This window comes from Athalia rosae, chromosome 3, assembly GCF_917208135.1.
Source record: "Athalia rosae chromosome 3, iyAthRosa1.1, whole genome shotgun sequence".
NCBI classification, from domain to species: domain Eukaryota; kingdom Metazoa; phylum Arthropoda; class Insecta; order Hymenoptera; family Athaliidae; genus Athalia; species Athalia rosae.
In genome coordinates, this window is record NC_064028.1 from 14,298,889 (window position 1) to 14,318,405 (window position 19,517).

Sequence of the window (19,517 nt, forward strand, 5' to 3'; positions counted from 1 at the left end):
TCGCGTAGACGAAATCAGGCTACGACCATCACCGATGAATGTACCTGATTTTTTTGGATTCCAAAGCAAAAAAATCGGCGATTTTTGTGAGACAGTGAGGCTGGCTCATTGCGAGATTGGTGCGTGCTAAGCCGTTGATTTTCTTTCACGAGGATGTACATTGCATGGATATTAGAATGAAATTTCACGTATCCCTGACGATGAGTACATAGTAGGATACATAGGTATACGAGGGTACATACTCCCGATCAGAAAGAACGATGGTATATAGGCTGGGCGCGCGACGAGAACTTTCAACGTTCTTCTACCATGGCCGGCTATCTCCCGAATGGATCTCGCCTAGTTAGGAGTGAACTGAACGAAGAAACCGCGCGTTCAGATCTGGAGTTGTGCATTTGTTGACTGTGCCCAAGTACCGGGGTGTACCACCGTTCGCTGATTTTATACCCGCAACGAATACCCGATAGAAGAAGGAGGAGAAGAAAAAGAAGAAGAAGAAAAAGGCGACGAACGAGAATGAAAAGAAATACACGTAGTACGTACCTATACAGCGAGAGGGGAGCAAATGGAAGAAAACGAAGCAAAGTCAAGAACGTCGAGAAAGGTGGACGAATAAGAAGAAGAAGAAGAAGAAGAAGAAGAAGAAGAGGAAGAAGAAGGGGAGCCGCGAGGCTGTTGGAAAGAAGAAGGCCGGGCTACAAATTGCTACACCGCATTGTAGTGTCACTCCGAAGTTGTTCCATAGGACGCGAGGCGCAACACGTGCGCACGCAGTACATATATACTCCATTACATATTACGTACATATATACACATAGGATATCTCCCATGCCTACGGTGCGGTATCGTGAAATGGTGTCCGTCGTCGGCGTCTATACGACGTTACATTATTGTCGTTTTGTTGCACCCTCCTCCACTATTTCTGTATCTACTACTCCTGTGCATATACTTTTATATACTTCTACTCCTACCAGAGACGACGGTGGACATACGCGTACCTATCGACACGCATCGCGGCTGGTGATACGAGTATGGCGAGCTGTCCCCGAGCATAAATCGCCCGTAACCCGACCCAACCCAATCCGATTAATCAATCCGCGATCGCGCGCTTTTAAACTCCTCGCGGCCTTAAGAGGTTCTTGATCATCACCGTCGATGTCATCATCATTATTATTTCATATCACTAATTCCATTTGTCGTGATCTCCTTCTTTTTCTAGACACTATCTCACACGCACCGATATCGTCGATCGATATACGTGTATCTCTGTTCAATGATTCGACAAAAAAAGCCAAATAAGCTAGGCATGTATGAGATTCAATTACACGTTACGATATACATAAGATTTTCTGTGGAGGCGAGAGGAGACCGGTATATAAATTGATGCTGTTATTGTTATCATTATTGTTGATTAAAATTCAGGAATATCTTTACGACACTGTAGGCTGAATGTATCTGTACAGTATTTTTTACTGTTATCAAAGTCTCGCACTTTTCTTTTTCACATTACCAGTATTTCGGGGCGAGCTTTTTTTTTTTCGTCCTTTTATTTGGGCGGTTAGAACGAAGATGAGACAAAAAGTGGCTAGTCGAACGTCGGACAGATCGTCGATTACCATATTAATAATCGCCAATATTCCGATTGGTCAAATGGCGCGAGTAAATTTTTACGTAGTTGACTCTGTCGTTAATATCTACGTGGAATTTTCGGTGCTTTCCGTTTTACAAATTAGTTGGGGAATTTAGGGGGCGGAAGGATGAATAGGGAAGAGAGAAGGGAGAATGGAGTGGAGACGTGGAGCTTCGGAGAAGGGCGGGAATTCCGAGGGAGACACGTGTGCGGATGAAGATCGCCGGGCATTTAAATTTTTTAAGTTCTTCCTTCGCTGTGATGAAACTAAAAAGACGTTAGAGTAGCGAATATCAATTCGTATCTACCTAGCTCTCGACAGATAAACGTGTGAGACATTTTTTACTTTCTTCGATCAACGAAATTTTCCTTTTCCTTTTCAAACCCCATTTTTTCCCTTGCAACAATTGTAACAACCGGACATTGATCACATTGAATATCAGAAAGGACACATCGCAGCGTACAAATTCATGGGGGAAACAAAAAAAACTTTTACAATGCCAAGGAAAAAAGACAAAAAATAATTAAAAAAACCACGTTCATTAAAAATACATGGGAATTACGAAAATGATATTTTTAATAAGCTTGAACGAGCGAACACTCACGCTTTATTGGTTTTGGGTTGCTCTGCTTGCGGCGTGACATCCTCTTCGCTCTCTGCCATCACCAAATAAGCGGCAACATTTTTCGCGGTTATAGTTTCTGTTTCTGTTTTTTTTTTTTTTTTTTTTTTTTAATTATATTCTGTTTTTTCTATATTGAGATTTATCTTATTACTCTTGGTATTTTTTTCTCTTCTTTTCTTTTTCGTTTTGCTCGTTAATTTTTGGTTTACAGAATATTCGCGGCAAAAAAACAAATATATAAAAACTATAAGGTAAAGGTAGTAGAAAAAAAAATCAAAAGTTTAACAGAAATAGTAGAAATGAATAGAAAAAATTAAAACTAAAAAAAAAAACGAAACTGAACAGTGATCACATGTAGCTGTACAACAAGGTTTTGTAAAAGCTGGGTTACGTGGTTTGAAACAATTTTTGATGTTTAGAGTTTTTTGTTCAGTTTGCTTTTGATAAAACAAATCGATGCACAGAAACGAAACAGGAACAAGGTTTTTTTCAATAAATTCAAGAATAGCATCCAATTATAATGTTCACACAATAAAGCCCATAAATAATGTACAAATATTTATTTTCAGCAGCACGAGGAATAGCAAGTTTTATAAATATAATGATAATGATAACGATGATGATGATGACGACGATATTTTTATATAAAAAATATTATTAATTCGTTATTATTAAACAGATGATAAAGGAGATTCAATATTTTGTTGTTTCTTTTTTTACTTCTTCTTCTTATTTACTCGTCAGATACGTTGAATAAATTTTTTGCGCGTCTTATTCAACGACTCTTTTTTTCATTGAAATTTGGAAAATTTAACGAAAGGAAGGATAAAAAATAGAGGAAAACACTACGGAACATAAAGCGAGACAACAATTCACACTCTTAAAAAATATAACCTCTACTCCGATCGTTGATTTCTTTATTAATTTATTATTATCGTTACTTTATTTGTTTGTCACATATTCATGTGCGAGATTTGCAATGTTTCTGATTCTTCTACAAATAAATCGCTGCCGGTTATCTCAAATTGAAATGACAATTACCTCTTCAGATCTGTTGATTTAATGACATTTATTTCCTCTCTTTGTTTTCTTTTTCTCTGCGAATATATTACTTTTCACGCACTGCGTATTTTCGTTTCGTGCCCTTGAGGTTTCGAACAGTTCTCATTTAATTTATTTAAAAATTTAATTGAGTTTTATTTTTGAACAGATCTTTTATAAGTTTGTTTCCAGTCCCTTCAGCGCCCGGTGATTATTATTTGGTTGTGATGTGATATAATGTTAATTATTGTTTCGCGTTGTTACACGTATATAATATTAAATCATAATATTACACGTGTTTGGAATAGAATAATAATTTAAATAATCGGTCGTGTTTTTATTGGACGGACGGCGATATCCTGGGACCGCCGCATTTAAAACACACGCGAACCGTGACGTACGACGTTTACTCGGCCGCTGTCAGCGGGCAACTAAACAAACTCGTAGCTAAACAATCCCCCCCCCCCCTCCGCCGCTATCCCTACTACTACCTCATTCTAGAATCTGCGTGACTTCATCAGCTACGAATCGTAGGGGAAAACCGAACGTCGTTTCGTAGCGGGGGTGGGCCGACATAAGGGGAGGGTTGAATCAAATGACAGCGCGACCAACAAATTCTCCGACGGTAAAACAGCGCCCAAGAATTTCGATCAAGTTTTTCATCTGTAGCGTTCTGCGCTACCGACCAATAAATAAACAAATCAACAATTGAATAAATTAACAAAGTGTCAACGGTAACATAGGGGAACTGCCGTATCGTTGGAGTTAATATTTAACAACAAATTACCAACAAATTCGACTAAATGCCGATAGATAACCTCGTATTGTTGACCTATCAAAGTCAAAGTGGAGGGAATCGGTAATGCAGTGATTAAACATTTGATATCATGATAATGATGATAATAATTGTTTGGCACTATCGAAAAATCCCGCCCACCGTTATCGACCTTGGAAATTTATTATTACTTTTTTTGGTATTCTCGTATCGATTTTTATTTTTTTCTATTTTCATGAATGAATTTTGTTTTTAGACAAGATGTTCACGATAAAAAAATTTTTTACCCGTGTTTAAATATCAATAAACGGATAACGTTATCTCAAACTACTGAACAAGAGTGAAATAGAATAAAGAAGAGATATTTTTTTATCGTTCCTCGCGCTGATACTTCTGTTAATTTTAAACTATCGTTGTTCCGAAGATGCGAATCATCAGCGTATTTTTATATCAAAACTCAACCGATTCATCTGCGTTCACAACTTATCATAATTTAATCGTGTTAATTTTAGCTTAAAACCAACTGCGTGCACCAAAGTCTCGCAAGACGCGACAATCGCGAGAATTCCCAGACAAAAATCCGCACCATCCGACCGACTTTTTCTTCCGAGATAATTATTTTATAAGGTAATAACAAGTGTAGCGCAAAAATAACAACGTATCGATGTATCAAAAATAGCAAAAATATCATGCCACCCTCTTCGAATCGCAAATCTGTACAGGTGATCGTAATCTGAATGAATGTAAAAAAATCTACAAAAGTAAAAACACCAAGATTCGTTATCCCGGTTGGATTTATATGCTAGTTTATTGAAAAAAAAAACCCAAAGAAAGAAATTTTGAAAAAAGACGGATGCTGCGGATAGAGATTATATTTACATGTATTTTGCGGGGTCCATCGCGGCGAGTGGCGAGCGCCGTGTTGACCACATGGAAATACGCGTGGTCGTTGCGGAGTCTGAGTCTGATTCTGAGTCTGTAAGTCACGTTAGGATGCGATAAGATCGCGTGTCAAATACGAAACAGCTGATATCTGTCACCCGTGACTAACGTATACAAAGAATATACGGATAACGTACAATATGACTCATTTCAATTACCGCGGCGCAAAACTTGATGCGGTGAGTGAAAAATATGCGATGAGAAATGCTGCAGGGTTGGAAAAAGGGGTAATTCTCACGACGTATGCGACGATGTCAAATTTTATCGAAATAGCGTCGCCAAAATCGGAGTTAATTTATTTGTTTACTCGATTCGCAAATCCCAAAAAATCATTTCCGTAATCAATGATCGATCGGAAAGTGATCTCATGGGCGATCCGTTAATCCTGATTACATCATACCCCACAAAGGGTAATCCGGCGTAATCGGAGGTCTCCATCTGATACTCGGAGTCATTTAGGTCAGACCATAGATATTTCGAAGCGAAAGGTTGCGCACTATTTTTTCACGATAACCGCTCGCGTCTTTAATTTTTGCATCCTTAGAATTAATGATCCACCCATACGTATAGTTCGGAATTTATTATTCTAATATCGAAAAAACTGAGGTCGTAAAATGAGAATATGGAAAGAAGTAAAATTAAAGCAGCAGCAACTGCACCACGTTTGTTTGAAAACCATACCAAAAAAATTCCCGCTAACCGAAATCGCAGGTTCGATGATCCGCCAGAATTAGGCGTCTCAAGACAACACATCCTTGAATATATTGACGTAGTTTTTTTTCCAACTAGTTAATGTTATTCCGATTCCAATAAATAATTATAAATACGAATAAAATTTTCCATCTCTGCGACGTTATCAAAACAGCTTTGTCAAAATTAAAACATTATATAGACATAGCTGTAGATGACGAGATAGCAGAAGGAGAACAATTTCAATGTTACACATTTGAGTGGGTAAGTGTAAAGCCACACGCGTATACTTACTTGAAGAGTTGAATGATCGTTGCAAAATTATATAGTGATAAATAAATTGAATTTAGGTGAGAACAAAAAAAAATAAATAACCAAATAAATGAGCATTAAGTAAATCATGGGATTCTGAGGAGATATGCCCACGTATTATTATCATCATGTACCTATTTTTAAATCATCGAAAACCAAATTGATAAATAAGTAAATATGTCGAATAAAAATATCATTTGTACATTAAAGTGAACTAGGTATATTTGTGTGAATTATCGTATTTTATACATAAATAGTATATTAAAGATATGAATTCTAATATAACTTTATAATTTTTATTTCATATATACACTTATATCTTATCGCGGAAGTTGCAGTCGCGGATGATATACAGTCTGGCTATATGAGTGGAACAGCATGTAGACTTACGTATGTAAGTACATTTGCGATATAATTTTATCGCAACATATATGCTGCGAAAATCAGTCAGCAATATAATCGTAACGGAATAAGGAATTCCAGAAGGCCAATTTAATTGCGCATCATTTATACCATATTAATGCTGCTGCAGTCGTTCGACTTTTCCGAGAATGAAAAAAGCAGAAAAAGAAACCCGAAAATTGCGCTTGCGTAATGATTTATACATGGAGAGAAAAGGGTTTTGCGAATTTCTTTTATCAGGATAATTTTTAATCGATTCCGCAGACGACATACGCGAATAATCGACATGCGCTATAGGTACACGTGGTAAATTTTGAACCCGAACAGACGGTGACTGATGATCATTATTATTTGCAGGAGTATTGAATCGAGTTTCAAAAAATATCAGACTTCGAAATCGATTAATCCCCTCGTAAAAAAAAAAGACCAATATTGAGTAACCCTTGAAAAAAATATCTCAGACTTCAAGAGAGCTACATCAAGCGCAAGGAATCATACACCGGCTTAAGAAAGAAAAAAAGGTACCCTTGTCCTCTTATGTAATTTACCGAAAAAAAACTAGAAGCAAAAAAAACGAGAAACTGCAGGATCGAGGATAAGAAAAGTTAATCTACCGCGATCGTGCCCGGGTGGAAGTCCATTTATCGATATTCGTACACATATAAATGATTTATAATAAATTCGAATGACAATCTGTACAAGGATATAAAATACGGTCCGATCATCAATGGGCTCGACGTAAGATCGAGAAAACCGACGTGTTTCCATCGCGCACGTGCATCGTCGTGATCACGACGATGATCGTGAACGCGATGTTTATATTATATGACGTTTAATTTAATCCGCGTGAGCGCGATTTTATTTTCTCGTAATTTCTTGATGATTTTCGTGGTTTTTTTTTTTGTCTCTCCTCGGGATCGGATCGCAACCAACATCATTAGACGTAACGTAACGCCTTCGAATTTATTGCAATAATCGGTACAGTAACGAGAAATACGTCGCGTAGTTCGAATATATATATATACGTGTGTGTTGCATGACGCGCGGGGTGTGCGCCATGACGTATCGACCCGTACGGCACGCGTTATGACGTCACGATCACGACCTCAGTCAGCCTTTGAACACGTGAACAGCACGCTTGTGATCACGCGGTGAACAACTGTCTAGTGAATTCTTATTGGGTGAATAAGAGACGAGCCCCTATTACCCATTGGCCGATCGACCGCACGCTGCATGATCGGCGCACACACCCGACAACAACACGTCTTGCAGGGCTACTAGACGACGTGAGAAAGCCTCATTACAGATCAGAACGTTCGTTACTCGAGGCGGGACATTTTGTCGCTTGTTAAATGCTTTGAAGAATAAAATATATATTTACATAGGTATATATTCAATAAATTGAGCAACAATTAAACAAAGGAATAAATTTTTAATATATACGTAATTGCATTTTAAGAAACTACCCTCGAACAATAAATATTTATGTTGTGAACGTATCATATACATGGAATTTTATAATACACACGAATATACCGCCGCGGTGCAGATTGCTGTTTGAATAATTTTTTCAATTAATCATAGAACTTGAATAAAAAAAAGTTAAAAAATTATCGATAACAATAACAATAACAAGGACCGCAAGGTGTTTAGAAATTTGATCGCATAAATTATTGTGAAAAGAAAAAAATGGATATTTTACCGACACCTTTATCACCACCAGCGTCACCCAGGCTTAAACAAAATCATCATGTAAGTCGAAATTATATTTACCCAAGAATTATTTTGAAAATGTATAAAGTAATAATTAAGTTAAAATACAAATCGACATTTAATTTTTAAAGCAAATTTTTCGCAATTCAACATTCAAACGTTTACAATATTTGTTTTTCCCCCTTTAAACTATTTCCTTTTTTTTTTTCAAATTATTTGACAATTCAATTTGACACGTTGATATTCTTTGAACTAATGATTCGAATAATTTCACATATCCATTTTTAAATTTGTTCATTTTCTTCCTTTGTTCAACAGATAGAACCCGTATCAGTTCCCGCATCGGGAGGAGTCTTGCAGTTATCATTTAGCGTCGCGGCACTTCTGGGAGATAAAATATTCCCGAAGGATTGCAGTCATAACGTTAATACGAGTGCAGCATCAAACGGGATGAGCATCTTAAACAAATTGACAAAAAATGGAGATGACATTCATCCCGAATTACCACCTACTCCACAACCTTCCGATTGCGAGGACGATGAACCACCTAATAAACGAAGGTGTCTCGAAAGATGCGAACTCGTCAAGGTGAGACAAAGAACAAATAACATAAAACCAGATACACTAATTATTCATATTTAATTCAATTAACCCGTTTTTTATTATTATCATTTTATTTTTTTGTTTTACTTGTTTTCAACAATATTAGAACGATTAATTATAATTCGAAGTATAATATTTCGATCCAAAATTTTCGGATATAAAAATATTTTGTTCCGGATGAATTTCGATATGTTTTGATGAAAATAAAGGAGGAAAAAAATGTACATTTTTATCAAAAACCTGGTTTTCATTTGTTTTTCAGCTTTTGATGGGGACGCCGCCCCCCAGTCCGGAACCATCGGCGCAAAGAGGATCGGTAATAATGCGGGCGTACCGAGACGGTACTATATCACCGGTAACATGTATCCCCGAAGAGCCGTCGACGACAAATCTCGAGGTAACGAAACTGAAGAGAAAATTATCGGGAAAGAAGATATGCGCTGGAGATGAATCAAATTTCGAGGAAAAAAAGGGTAGTAAAAAAGGCGCTGCGGATGAATCGCAAAAATCCGATACCAGTAACTCGGTCAGTTGCGCCCCGACAGAGAACATCTTGAAAAGTATAAAATTCAAAATGAGCAACAGGAAGGAGGAGATATTCATAAACAGTAAAAATACGGACCGAGAGATCGTACAGCAGAACGTAAACTCAGGAATTCATCAATCAAAGTTACAATTATTAGCACCGAAACCAGCCCCGTCATCCGCAGTCTGCACGATGCAGCTAGCTGGTTTGATAAGTTCACCTTTAGTCCTCCCACATCAGACGCCAGTCTTACTAGTAACGACAACAACGACAACGGCAGGAGCAAAGTCAAACGGAAACCAACAATGTTTAACCGGTTCTATAATCGATGGCACAAAATCTTCGACGTCCGAATCATTGTCGAATAATTCATCGGCACAATCGTCATCCGCGATGTTGAGACGCAGGGTTTGGGAATGCGAGCATCCGGGATGCGGTAAAAATTACTTCAAATCATCGCATTTGAAGGCTCATACGCGAACGCATACGGGAGAACGTCCGTTTCCATGCCCTTACGAGGAGTGCGGCAGAAGATTTTCAAGAAGTGACGAATTGTCACGTCACAAACGCACCCATACCGGTGAAAAAAAATTCGCATGTCCGGTTTGTCAAAGAAGATTCATGCGGAGTGACCATCTAGCGAAACACGTCAAACGACATTCTAGAGACAGAATTCAAACTGTACAATTACAACCGAACAATAATTCCGGAAATAATACGAATTCTACACCGCAATTACATCAGGCTACAACTGCTTTAAGACTAAGTTTATTACCGGTTAATATCGCACCTCGATCTACAGCCGTCGCGATATAATAAAATCCATTTTCTTTGTTAGATATCAGCCTTTCATTTTTTTTCGATTCTTTCATTTTATGTTAGAGGCGGTGAAACGCGAATGTACACTGACACCGTCCCCTAAAATTTCAGCGGAGATAAACAATATATTTTTTTTTCATTCGATGTACTTTTTTTCTAAATGTAAATTTTCACTTTGTACATTTTTCTTTTATTAGGTATTAAGTATATAGTATGGGGATTCCACAAAAAAAAATTAATCCTCTGATGAATGAAACTATAATATTTTGAATCGCCATTTTTTTTTTATATAAATGAGAAAATATCAAAAGATGATAATTTTTTCGCATTACATAAGATTTACGATTTGTACATTCGATCGGACCACGAGATTAAAAAAAAGTCTAATCAAAGACAAAATGGCGAAGTCACAGAGGCTAATTAGTGATTTTTTATGGAATGACCTATATACCTACATATACATATAGGTTGTTTACCTTGATGCAAGGGTGTGACTGTGATTTGTATACGTATAAATATACGCATATAATTCGATATGCATGAACAAAAATAATTTGTATATAGAGAGAGAAAGAGATATATGAAGAAAATAAGTGAAAAAGAACGGAACAATGACTGAATGAGCGCGCATACCGAGTAAATATGAAAATTAATGCGATATTTATCAGTGATTCACTGATATTTAAGGACTATTAATAATAATATATTATTATTGTAATATTGTAAATATACAATTCGAATTTGAAAAAATAAGACTTATTAAGAATAATTTCAGTATATATTACACGTGTTTCTTTTTTTCGTTTTTTATACCTATTGTGTATAAAGAATATGTATGTAATAACATTTCAAACATAAAGTGCAATAAGAAGACTAATCAAAAAAGACTTGAACACTTTCGTAAAAAAAGAATAATAAAAAAGAATTACAAAAAAGAATGCTTCGATTTGATTACCTCTGAAACCCTGAACCTACGAAAATTGTTGTTGATCGTTTCACGTACAGTGCTCGTGCACGAAGAAGATTATTTCCATAATTTTTTTTCTTTCTCACAATATTGCGTACTTACAAATCGAAAAAACATAATTATTAATTAACCGCGAATCATTGTGTTTAATAAAGAGTAAACAACAACCAGAGTTTTATAAACGATGTTATAAAAAATTGACTAGTCAGCGATTCAAGAGAATAGTGAAAATGGGATTTGATCTTTATATTCGTAAAATATACTCTGACCCGTTTTTCCCCCCTAATCGCGATATGATTCAAAATTTATGAAACAAATCTGAGGAGATATCACGGTCGAATATTCACTTCTATGAATATATAAAAATACTCTGCAGCGGCGTATCGATTTTATAAATCGAATTGATACGCGATTATATAAATTTATTTATAATGATTGCGAGTTGATGATGAATATTTTGTATATTCATAATACGAAAAACGATATATTATACGTTGAACATCTCATGAAAGAACGCGGGCATCTTGCATCAGACGAACATGCCCAACCCCCCTTTTTTTCTAAGCAGTTTTTTTTATTTCCTTATACATCCTTAATCTTTGCAATGGAATGACACATAGGTAACGCGGGATAGTCCAATGTTTGTTATTATCATACGCAGGTAGATGGCAATGAAGTTGAAAAATTCCTAGATAGGCGTAGTATGCAAATAGCTGATTTTAGTATTTGATAGTACGCCAATATTATAATAAACTCGCATTTATTTATGGAAAACTTGGAAGAAAGAAATAAGAAACACGAAAACCAAAAAAAAAACGAGATCATCAAACGTGAGAACGGTCATGATCGCACGTACTGAAGGAAAATTACCGGGAGAATATCGTCACGTGAAAAAAATTACGAAAAAAATGTTTTACGTGATTTTGAAAATCTGAAAAGTCATTCTTCTGTTCACTGTATTTCGATTCACATGCGTCGATTTATTTGTTTTGTTTAGCAATTTTCAAATAGAAAGTTTTAATATTTCAGATTCTGGTTAAAATATTTTCGCATATCAATACATGCACTCTCCATTGACAAAAAAGGGAAAAGACTCACCGAACGCTGCATGAAGATAACTTCGGGTGTTCGTTGGGTTTGTGGATTGTGGATTGTAGGCGGCGTGAAGACACGTAGAATTATGATTGAGGGTGTTAAAAGGAATTATTGAGGATCTGGAAACAAATGGAGGAATGAGTAGTAAAAAGTTTCCGACAGAAAAAGATGTTTTGGATTACAGATTATCAGGATATGGACAAAAGTTACGTCGCTTATTTTTTTTTCCTTTTTTTTGACACCGGTGAGCCGAGTAACAGAAAAAAACGAAAGAAAAAAATACGATAAATTCAATGTTGTAGCATTCAATATTAATGTAGATAATTTATTAAACATCATCATGAATGCTTTTGCTATTATTATGAGTAACGCACAACATCGGTCAAAAAATATACTTGCTACACTTATAGTAATTGTATATTATTATCGACGATTGTATTGTAAATAACAGACTCGTAATAATTTGAGAAAAAATAGAATATATATGTCTATATGCATATCATCAGTTGTCTGTTGTAAAGTGCAATCGGGTATAATTGTTGCCCATTTTTCAGACTCATCAAATTGTTAGATTGTTTTGAAAAAATTGCTCGGTTATGGGCTACATCCGATTACTCACACGAGTTTTTTGTTTACCTTTTTGTTTTCCGAATTAGCGATTTATGTCTGATAAAATTTCTTCGAGGAATCAGCTGCCATGTCTAGAAGTGTTTGCGATGGCTTGAAAGCGTCACCATAATGGCTTTGGAACTCAGTCATTTTTGTTACGAGGTTTTTAGCGCCATATTGATCTACCCATCGGAAAGGGCCGCCGGTAAATGGAGGGAAACCTAATCCAAATACTGCACCTATGTCTCCTTCGAGCTGAGTCAATGGAAAAACACAGTAATATTAGTATATCGATTCTTATTAGCAAAAATTAATTATTGATTTAAAAATTGAATTATTGAAACTCACTGGACTTGCTAGAATGCCCTCTTCTAAGCATAGAATAGCCTCGTTTACAAACCGAGAAACTAATCGCAGCTGTCGGTCCTCTGGTTCCACGCTACCTTTTGGTTCCAAAGAGTAATTCTTCAGTATTGCCAGAGCTCCAGGGTTTACGTCTCTGTGTTTCGAATGTGCTTCATACACGAAAATACCTTTGCCAGATTTCCGACCTGGAAATTTTGTGATAATAGGGAAGTCGTTTATGGAGCGATCAAAAGAATGGACGATTAAAAATAGAGTATTTCTCACCGAGGAATCCAGCCTTAACCATGTCACCCATAATGTTGACATTTCCACCCTGGAATCTTTCTCCGAGAACTTTGTTCAAGTCTACACTAATGTGCGAGCCTACATCTATTCCAACTTCATCGGCTAAAGTGGCACTTCCGACAGGGAATCCGAAGGTTCTCGTTAGCGTATCGAGGTCAGTGGGATCAACACCCTCCTGAATGATCAAAACAAGTGAGCAAAAATTTTCAAGGAATAGTAAACAATGACGTAACAAGTACTGAAAAACTCACCTGCATTAATCTGATTGCCTCAGACAACATGGCGCTGAGAATCCTTGTAGTATAGAATCCAGGTCCATCACCAACAGTGATAACGACTTTTCCCTGTTTAAGACCAAGGTCGACGGCAGTTTTTATCGTCTCTTGGGATGTCCCTTTGTGAGTGATTATTTCCAATAGTTGCATTTTGTCTACGGGTGAAAAGTAGTGCATTCCAATGACCTGAAAATTATTAAATAAATTAGTCAATTGATAAGCACTTCAAAGATGAAAAAATAAGCTTCTACATCAAAGGAGTGATAAAAACTAACCTTGTCAGGTCTTCCGCTGCCAGCAGCAATTTTTCCAATAGGAATCGCAGAGGTGTTGGTTGCAACAATACAATGCTCTGGAGTATTTGCCTCGATTTCCTTAATGACACGGTGCTTAATAGTGATGTCTTCGAACACGGCCTCGATTACAACGTCAGCTTTTTTGAAAGCGTCGTAACTCAAGGTCTCGTTCAGTTTTGACAGAAATATGTCTCTTTGTACACTAAAAAACCAATCATCATGTATTTCTAACTATTCTCGATAAAAATTAAATTTAACTTTGTAGTCGGACTGTTTCAAGAACTTACGCAGAAAAACGTTTCCTCTTAACGGCTTTGTCAAAACCTGACTGGATCTGGCCAACACCTCTGTAGAGTCCTACTTCATTTGTGTCCTTCAAAATGACATTGTAACCTTTGTCAAGGGTAACGTGCGCGATGCCTGCTCCCATAAGACCAGCCCCAACAACCGCTACAGTCCTGGTAATAAATAAACAGTATTTTGTATCACTGAAAGATCAAACAAAGGTTTAGCCAACTCACTTTATCGTGCTTTTTGGTGTTCCAAATCGGTTTTTCTTGCATGCAGTTTGTCCAAAGAAGAGACTAATGAGCCCTTTGCTCTGTGGGGTCACGCCGAGCTGTGCGAATCCCCTAGCTTCAGCCTCGTAGCCAGCAATTGGCCCCTTGTCAATCCCGACGCGAATTACTTCCAGAATCTTTAAAGGTGCAGGATATAACCCCCCAGTGGCCTTCATGACCTGAGCTCTTGCCTTCTTAAATATTTGGTCTTTGACTAGGTCGAATGTGAATAATTTATTCGTTATTTTTTGCACAAGGGACTTGGGAGCTCGGTCTACTTTTAACTTTCCATTAGCTATGTCTCTGGCAGCCTGGATTGCAGTTTCTTCAAGGTATCGAGCCGTACTGTTCAAAAAAGTCAGAATTCATAGATATTTAATTGCTGGTAGGCGAAATTATTACTGTTTTTTGTTTTGTATCGTTTGTTTTCTACTCACTTTTCTTCTGCGGTGGCCATACCAGGCCCAAGAGGATCTACGACAAGATCAACAAGTCCAAGTTTTTTTGCTTTGTCTGCTTTAACTGTCTTTCCTGTAAGTGCAAGGTCCAGAGCATCGGGAAGAAAAATCAGCTGTGGCAATCTTTGCGTTCCACCACCACCTGGTAGAAGCCCTAACATAACTTCTGGCACAGCAAGAGCAGTTTTACTATCTTTAACAGCTATGCGGTAATGACAAGCTAGAGCAACCTGAAAAAAGAATTGCGAATATGAAGATATTTGATTTATCGATACAAGGTTTTCAATTTCCATGAAGAGTTACTCACTTCTAAGCCACCACCTAAACAGGAGCCTTGAATCGCAGCTATAACAGGCTTTTGGCTCTGTTCAATGCCCCCTAGAATTCTTTGACCATCTCTTGATAGCCTGTAGATGCTTTCTTCGTCTTTCAAAGACTGCAACATGCTTATATCTGCCCCAGCGATAAAACATCCTGGCTTACCACTGATAAGAACAGCAGATTTTACTGCAGGGTTAACTGCAATTTCTTTCAACAGACCATCCATCTCGGCGATGACTTCTTGGCTCAAGGAATTCACCTGAAAAAAAAAATAGAATGTCATTTTTGAACTTGATACTTTATTTGAACTTGAACTTTGAACGCTGAAAATTAGAAAATACCTTGACACCAGGTGAGTCGAGCGTGATAACAGCGACTTCTTGTACAATCTTGCATTTTGCGTGTTTTTTGTTAGATATCGTCGTAGAAAAACATCTGAGGGGCTGATGAAGTGCTGAAATAGTAGAATGGGATCAGAAATCTTGAAGACATTAGTATTGTAATCGGTAGCAACAGCTCAATTGGATCCATTAGGGGTCTGACCAAAGGGCATTAGCCGTTCAAGGTTCGAAAACAGCGAAAAAGGCTTTCATAAACAAGGGAGAATAAAACTCAGATTGTTATAAAATAAAACTGTAATTTCACTCACCTGATCTATTTACGGCGGTTGTTTGTAGTCTTGAAAACCGGGTGAGGGCACCGAACAATCTACAACTCGCCATGATTCAATTATTTTTTTTGCGAGTTGGAGCTGGACTGCGACCGTGCATGGGTTAGAATCACTGGGTATCGAAGTGACCGTTACTCGTAAATTTTAATCGTCGCTCACTTCACTCATGACTTTAGAAAGTACCGGGTTCATTTGTTTTTAGACTTATAACCTTAGGTCAACGGCTTAGGAAATAAAATATGGTCACTGAGGTTCTTTTCGACTAATCACTTCATGAACTGATATTTTTCACTCTAGTTATCGTATTATCACTACCAGAATCACATGAATAAACATTCATTAAAAATGAGCACACGATTCTTCGATTCGGTCTTTGCTCTTCGACTGTGCTTTTAATCGACGATCTATTCAGCTGACTATTGAGCAATTTATGCAATGATACTCACACACACAAATACACCGTAGGTATCCCGCTGTCGCCCCGCCTAATAAGTACTTTAACCCTACACGTGGACGTTCGAGTTACCACTGGTCCGACATTTGCCGGTAGACTGTTGCATTCGATTCTACCGTTGTGGGATCCATATCATTCAGTGGTTGGAGGCGGGTTCCCCCCAGCCACGACGTTAACTTAGAATCGTTGAACAAACTCGGCAAAATCTCACTCACAATCAGTCTACGCACGCTAGAATTTGCTGATTGACCAGATGATGCAAGGCAGAGGGAGAAGCTGACGGATAGTGACAGATGGGCAATTTATAATCATGTTTTTGATATTCCCTGCTAGCCGCTCGTGAACAGCCTAGTCATATTTTAATGTTGATCATTATTCAAAATTGTATAGTTCATTGTTAAAAATAATCAGACTTCACCTCGTCGAAGGCCGTTCATATTAATAATTCTCTTAAGAGGTAGATCTAATAAAAAAATCTTTGATTATTTAATTTGCTTAATGAAAACACTTACACTATACACGATTTGATATTGCTCCCTCTATTACTAAGAAACAGTTCAACTGCTAATTACTGTAATTAAAATACTGAAGACAGATACAGAGTTAACCCATCGAGTCTGGCCCATGACCAATTATTGTTCATTTAAAAGTAATCTGTCAGTGAGACTTTACTCTATCTTTAGCCTACATCTTTTTCATTACACTACGAATGCAATGAAACTTCGTTTTTCCCTAATATCAACATTTGTTCAGCATAAGCAGGTAATGGTATTTGTACAACTCGTCGCTGCACAAGATCCTTCATCATACGGGGAATGTTATTGCTGCGGAATTCTATGCTGCAATGGAATAAAGATAATGGGAGAGTGTAGTTATTGAGTCATTCGTTTGGACGTTTTATTATACTTACTGAATGTCCACTGTATCTTCTTCCAAACCGGGCACTAAATCTGAACAGAGCCATTTCTGATCAATAACACCAACGACAAGAGATTCAGTTCTCGGTGTTTCAGAGCCATAAAGTTTGTCCATGTATTTTCTACGCTGTTCGGACTCTGTGAAGTCTATCCCTGTATTTCTATGATGTTTTAAAAAGGTATTAGGGTAACGAAATTTATAAAAAATTTTTAATATAAATAATTACCTTACAATCGGAGGTGGCACTTCGTACGCTGGAGTCTGTAAAAGACCAAGATCATTGACAGTTCCTTGCTGTTTTGCTCTGAGCAATTGAATTAGCGATTTTAAATGCCTTCCAGACAGTTTAACTCGCTTGTATGTATCGTAATTAAGGCAATGCCCAATGATCAGTATGATATTAGGATTCACAGTTTTGCGGGTTACAAATAAGTATTCCTCTCCCTTAAAAAGAGCAATGTAGGTGAAAGTGGATTTCCATGTCCTGGATTTTTTTGTCACAGGCTCTTGCACTGATATGAATGTTATATTGTCGTGTGTCACCACCCGCACTTGCATACTTGTATGAGTGCTGACAAACTCCTTCGATATTCTTTCTTGGAGGTATCGATCAGACTGAAATTGTTGAGGATCATGATGCTTACCGTCTAGTCTATAGGTCCACCAGTTTCTCCGTGTGGAATGTCGACTTATATCTGAAGAAGAATAAAGTGATATGAGAAGAATGTAATGACAATTCTAAATCATTCTTGGCACAGTCACTTACCTATTAGTTGTAGAGTAGATAACCGATTATTTATCTCACATTGAGTTATCTTTGCTGCCTGTAATATCATAAGTTCAAATAAAAATGCTTTGACTAATGCTTGTTTACTCATTTTACCTTAATCTTCTGCTCCAAGACTTGAAGGAATGCTCCAGTGGTAAAACTCTGGCGGTTTTTTACAAGTGTTTGTTTGATGTTTTGCCATTTTACCTCTGGGAAGATGGGCAACACCGCTGTCTCAAGTTCTACAAATTTGAATCGTGCTATCACTGTCCTCAGTCTGGGAGTGATTTGCTTCAGCTCTAAAAATGGTTAACCAGACTCATGAAAACAAGGACAACAAATTAAAAGTTTTACTACACTAGAAAATCATGCATGATCAAATGGTCTCAACTAAAATTCATCATAACCTAGATCTTTAATGTAGTGTGTTTACAATTTAAAATTTAAACATAAATTTTGTTTACCTGTAGTCATTTTGCTTGGTTGTAATTTATACTACTACCATAGATATATTGAACAATATATCTATGCTACTACCCAAAAACGATCCTTACACACTGAGTTCACAGCTCCTAATGAAAAATAGAGACCCTTCAATGAAAAGCGGCTCAAAACGATTTGACGGTTGATTCAAACTACAAGTTTTCTTACAAGTATCCCCACAGTGATTACCAGAAGGAATTTTTCACGATAATAGCCATCACTGTTGTTTGAAGATTCTTTGAAAGTAAAATTTAAATGGCGCGTAATTTGTAAAAGACTTCATGCTAGTTGACACTGGAAGACTCAAGTCGACGACGCGACCGTTGGCCGAGGATCGTTTCATCAGTCAATGACCAACGAATTTAAGTCTGAATTCGTTGTCAACGACGCGACGACGACGCCATATTAATCAAAGAGCTTTTGGGATTTTGTCGTAGAACAAGACGAGAGAAAAATGCGGGATTTATTTGGAGCTTCTTTATTCGCTTTTTTCCCCGTCACCCTAGCATTGATAATTCTTTGCTTTACAGTCAATTAATAATCAAGCTGTGCCCCCTTTCTTGAACCTGACATCAATGATCGCCTGCTCATTAGTGTCACAGACCTTCAGCTTCAAGTTACTGCACACTTACTTGCAGCACTACTTGAGTGAGATTCTGCAGATGAGTGAGAGAAAAATAAGAGGAAAAAAAAAAAAAAACGAAAATAACCAACTGAATGTATGAAAATGTTGGATCATCAGTACAGCTCTCTTCCCCCATTGCAATTATCAATGAAAAGTTACTCAGTCAGCGATAAAAAATTATTTGTTCAACTGGTTTAGATATTTCATAATTTCCCATGAAAATATTGAAATTCTTGAGTAAGGTTGTTAAAGGAAATGGAAAATAAATTTGAATTACAGAACGATAA

At 37.1% G+C, this 19,517-nt stretch overlaps 4 protein-coding genes across 4 annotated transcripts in view; 1 reads left to right on the forward strand and 3 right to left on the reverse strand.

Annotated features, from left to right (window-relative positions):
* LOC105691950 (zinc finger protein ush) overlaps window positions 1-2,473 on the reverse strand; it is a 55,955-nt gene extending 53,482 nt beyond the window's left edge. Inside the window, exon 1 of the mRNA XM_012410790.4 lies at window positions 2,236-2,473. Within this exon, the coding sequence (XP_012266213.2) occupies window positions 2,236-2,275 (40 nt within the window). The 5' untranslated portion in view covers window positions 2,276-2,473. The remainder of the gene's footprint in view (window positions 1-2,235) is intronic.
* A 5,200-nt stretch (window positions 2,474-7,673) lies between these two features.
* LOC105691844 (Krueppel-like factor 10) lies at window positions 7,674-11,017 on the forward strand. Its single transcript, XM_012410588.3, has 3 exons — window positions 7,674-8,170; window positions 8,450-8,719; window positions 8,997-11,017. The coding sequence occupies exons 1-3, from the start codon at window positions 8,108-8,110 to the stop codon at window positions 10,074-10,076; spliced, it is 1,413 nt and encodes a 470-aa protein (XP_012266011.2). The 5' UTR covers window positions 7,674-8,107; the 3' UTR covers window positions 10,077-11,017.
* A 1,423-nt stretch (window positions 11,018-12,440) lies between these two features.
* LOC105691842 (trifunctional enzyme subunit alpha, mitochondrial) lies at window positions 12,441-16,437 on the reverse strand. The gene is made up of 11 exons (XM_012410585.3): window positions 15,961-16,437; window positions 15,653-15,765; window positions 15,298-15,570; window positions 14,970-15,220; window positions 14,494-14,877; window positions 14,260-14,430; window positions 13,952-14,174; window positions 13,653-13,862; window positions 13,381-13,576; window positions 13,099-13,301; window positions 12,441-13,005 (listed from the first exon to the last, which is right to left on the reverse strand). The coding sequence occupies exons 1-11, from the start codon at window positions 16,031-16,033 to the stop codon at window positions 12,802-12,804; spliced, it is 2,301 nt and encodes a 766-aa protein (XP_012266008.2). The 5' UTR covers window positions 16,034-16,437; the 3' UTR covers window positions 12,441-12,801.
* A 456-nt stretch (window positions 16,438-16,893) lies between these two features.
* LOC105691848 lies at window positions 16,894-19,471 on the reverse strand. Its single transcript, XM_048652548.1, has 7 exons — window positions 18,774-19,471; window positions 18,587-18,694; window positions 18,237-18,421; window positions 18,120-18,177; window positions 17,580-18,048; window positions 17,346-17,513; window positions 16,894-17,274 (listed from the first exon to the last, which is right to left on the reverse strand). Exons 2-7 carry the CDS (start codon window positions 18,594-18,596, stop codon window positions 17,139-17,141), a joined length of 1,026 nt encoding a protein of 341 aa, XP_048508505.1. The 5' UTR covers window positions 18,597-18,694; window positions 18,774-19,471; the 3' UTR covers window positions 16,894-17,138.
* Between the last annotated feature and the right edge of the window lie 46 nt (window positions 19,472-19,517).

Coding starts and splice junctions, on each gene's coding strand:
- LOC105691842 (XM_012410585.3), bottom strand. CDS start 16,033: ATGGCGAGTTGTAGATTGTTCGGTGCCCTCACCCGGTTTTCAAGACTA. Junction 14,431..14,493: donor ACACCAAAAAGCACGATAAA/GTGAGTTGGCTA, acceptor ATTTATTACCAG/GACTGTAGCGGTTGTTGGGG. Junction 13,006..13,098: donor AGGGCATTCTAGCAAGTCCA/GTGAGTTTCAAT, acceptor CCATTGACTCAG/CTCGAAGGAGACATAGGTGC.
- LOC105691848 (XM_048652548.1), bottom strand. Junction 17,514..17,579: donor GTGCCACCTCCGATTGTAAG/GTAATTATTTAT, acceptor AAAACATCATAG/AAATACAGGGATAGACTTCA. Junction 17,275..17,345: donor GAAGATACAGTGGACATTCA/GTAAGTATAATA, acceptor ATTCCATTGCAG/CATAGAATTCCGCAGCAATA.
- LOC105691844 (XM_012410588.3), top strand. CDS start 8,108: ATGGATATTTTACCGACACCTTTATCACCACCAGCGTCACCCAGGCTT. Junction 8,171..8,449: donor GGCTTAAACAAAATCATCAT/GTAAGTCGAAAT, acceptor TTTGTTCAACAG/ATAGAACCCGTATCAGTTCC. Junction 8,720..8,996: donor AAAGATGCGAACTCGTCAAG/GTGAGACAAAGA, acceptor TTTGTTTTTCAG/CTTTTGATGGGGACGCCGCC.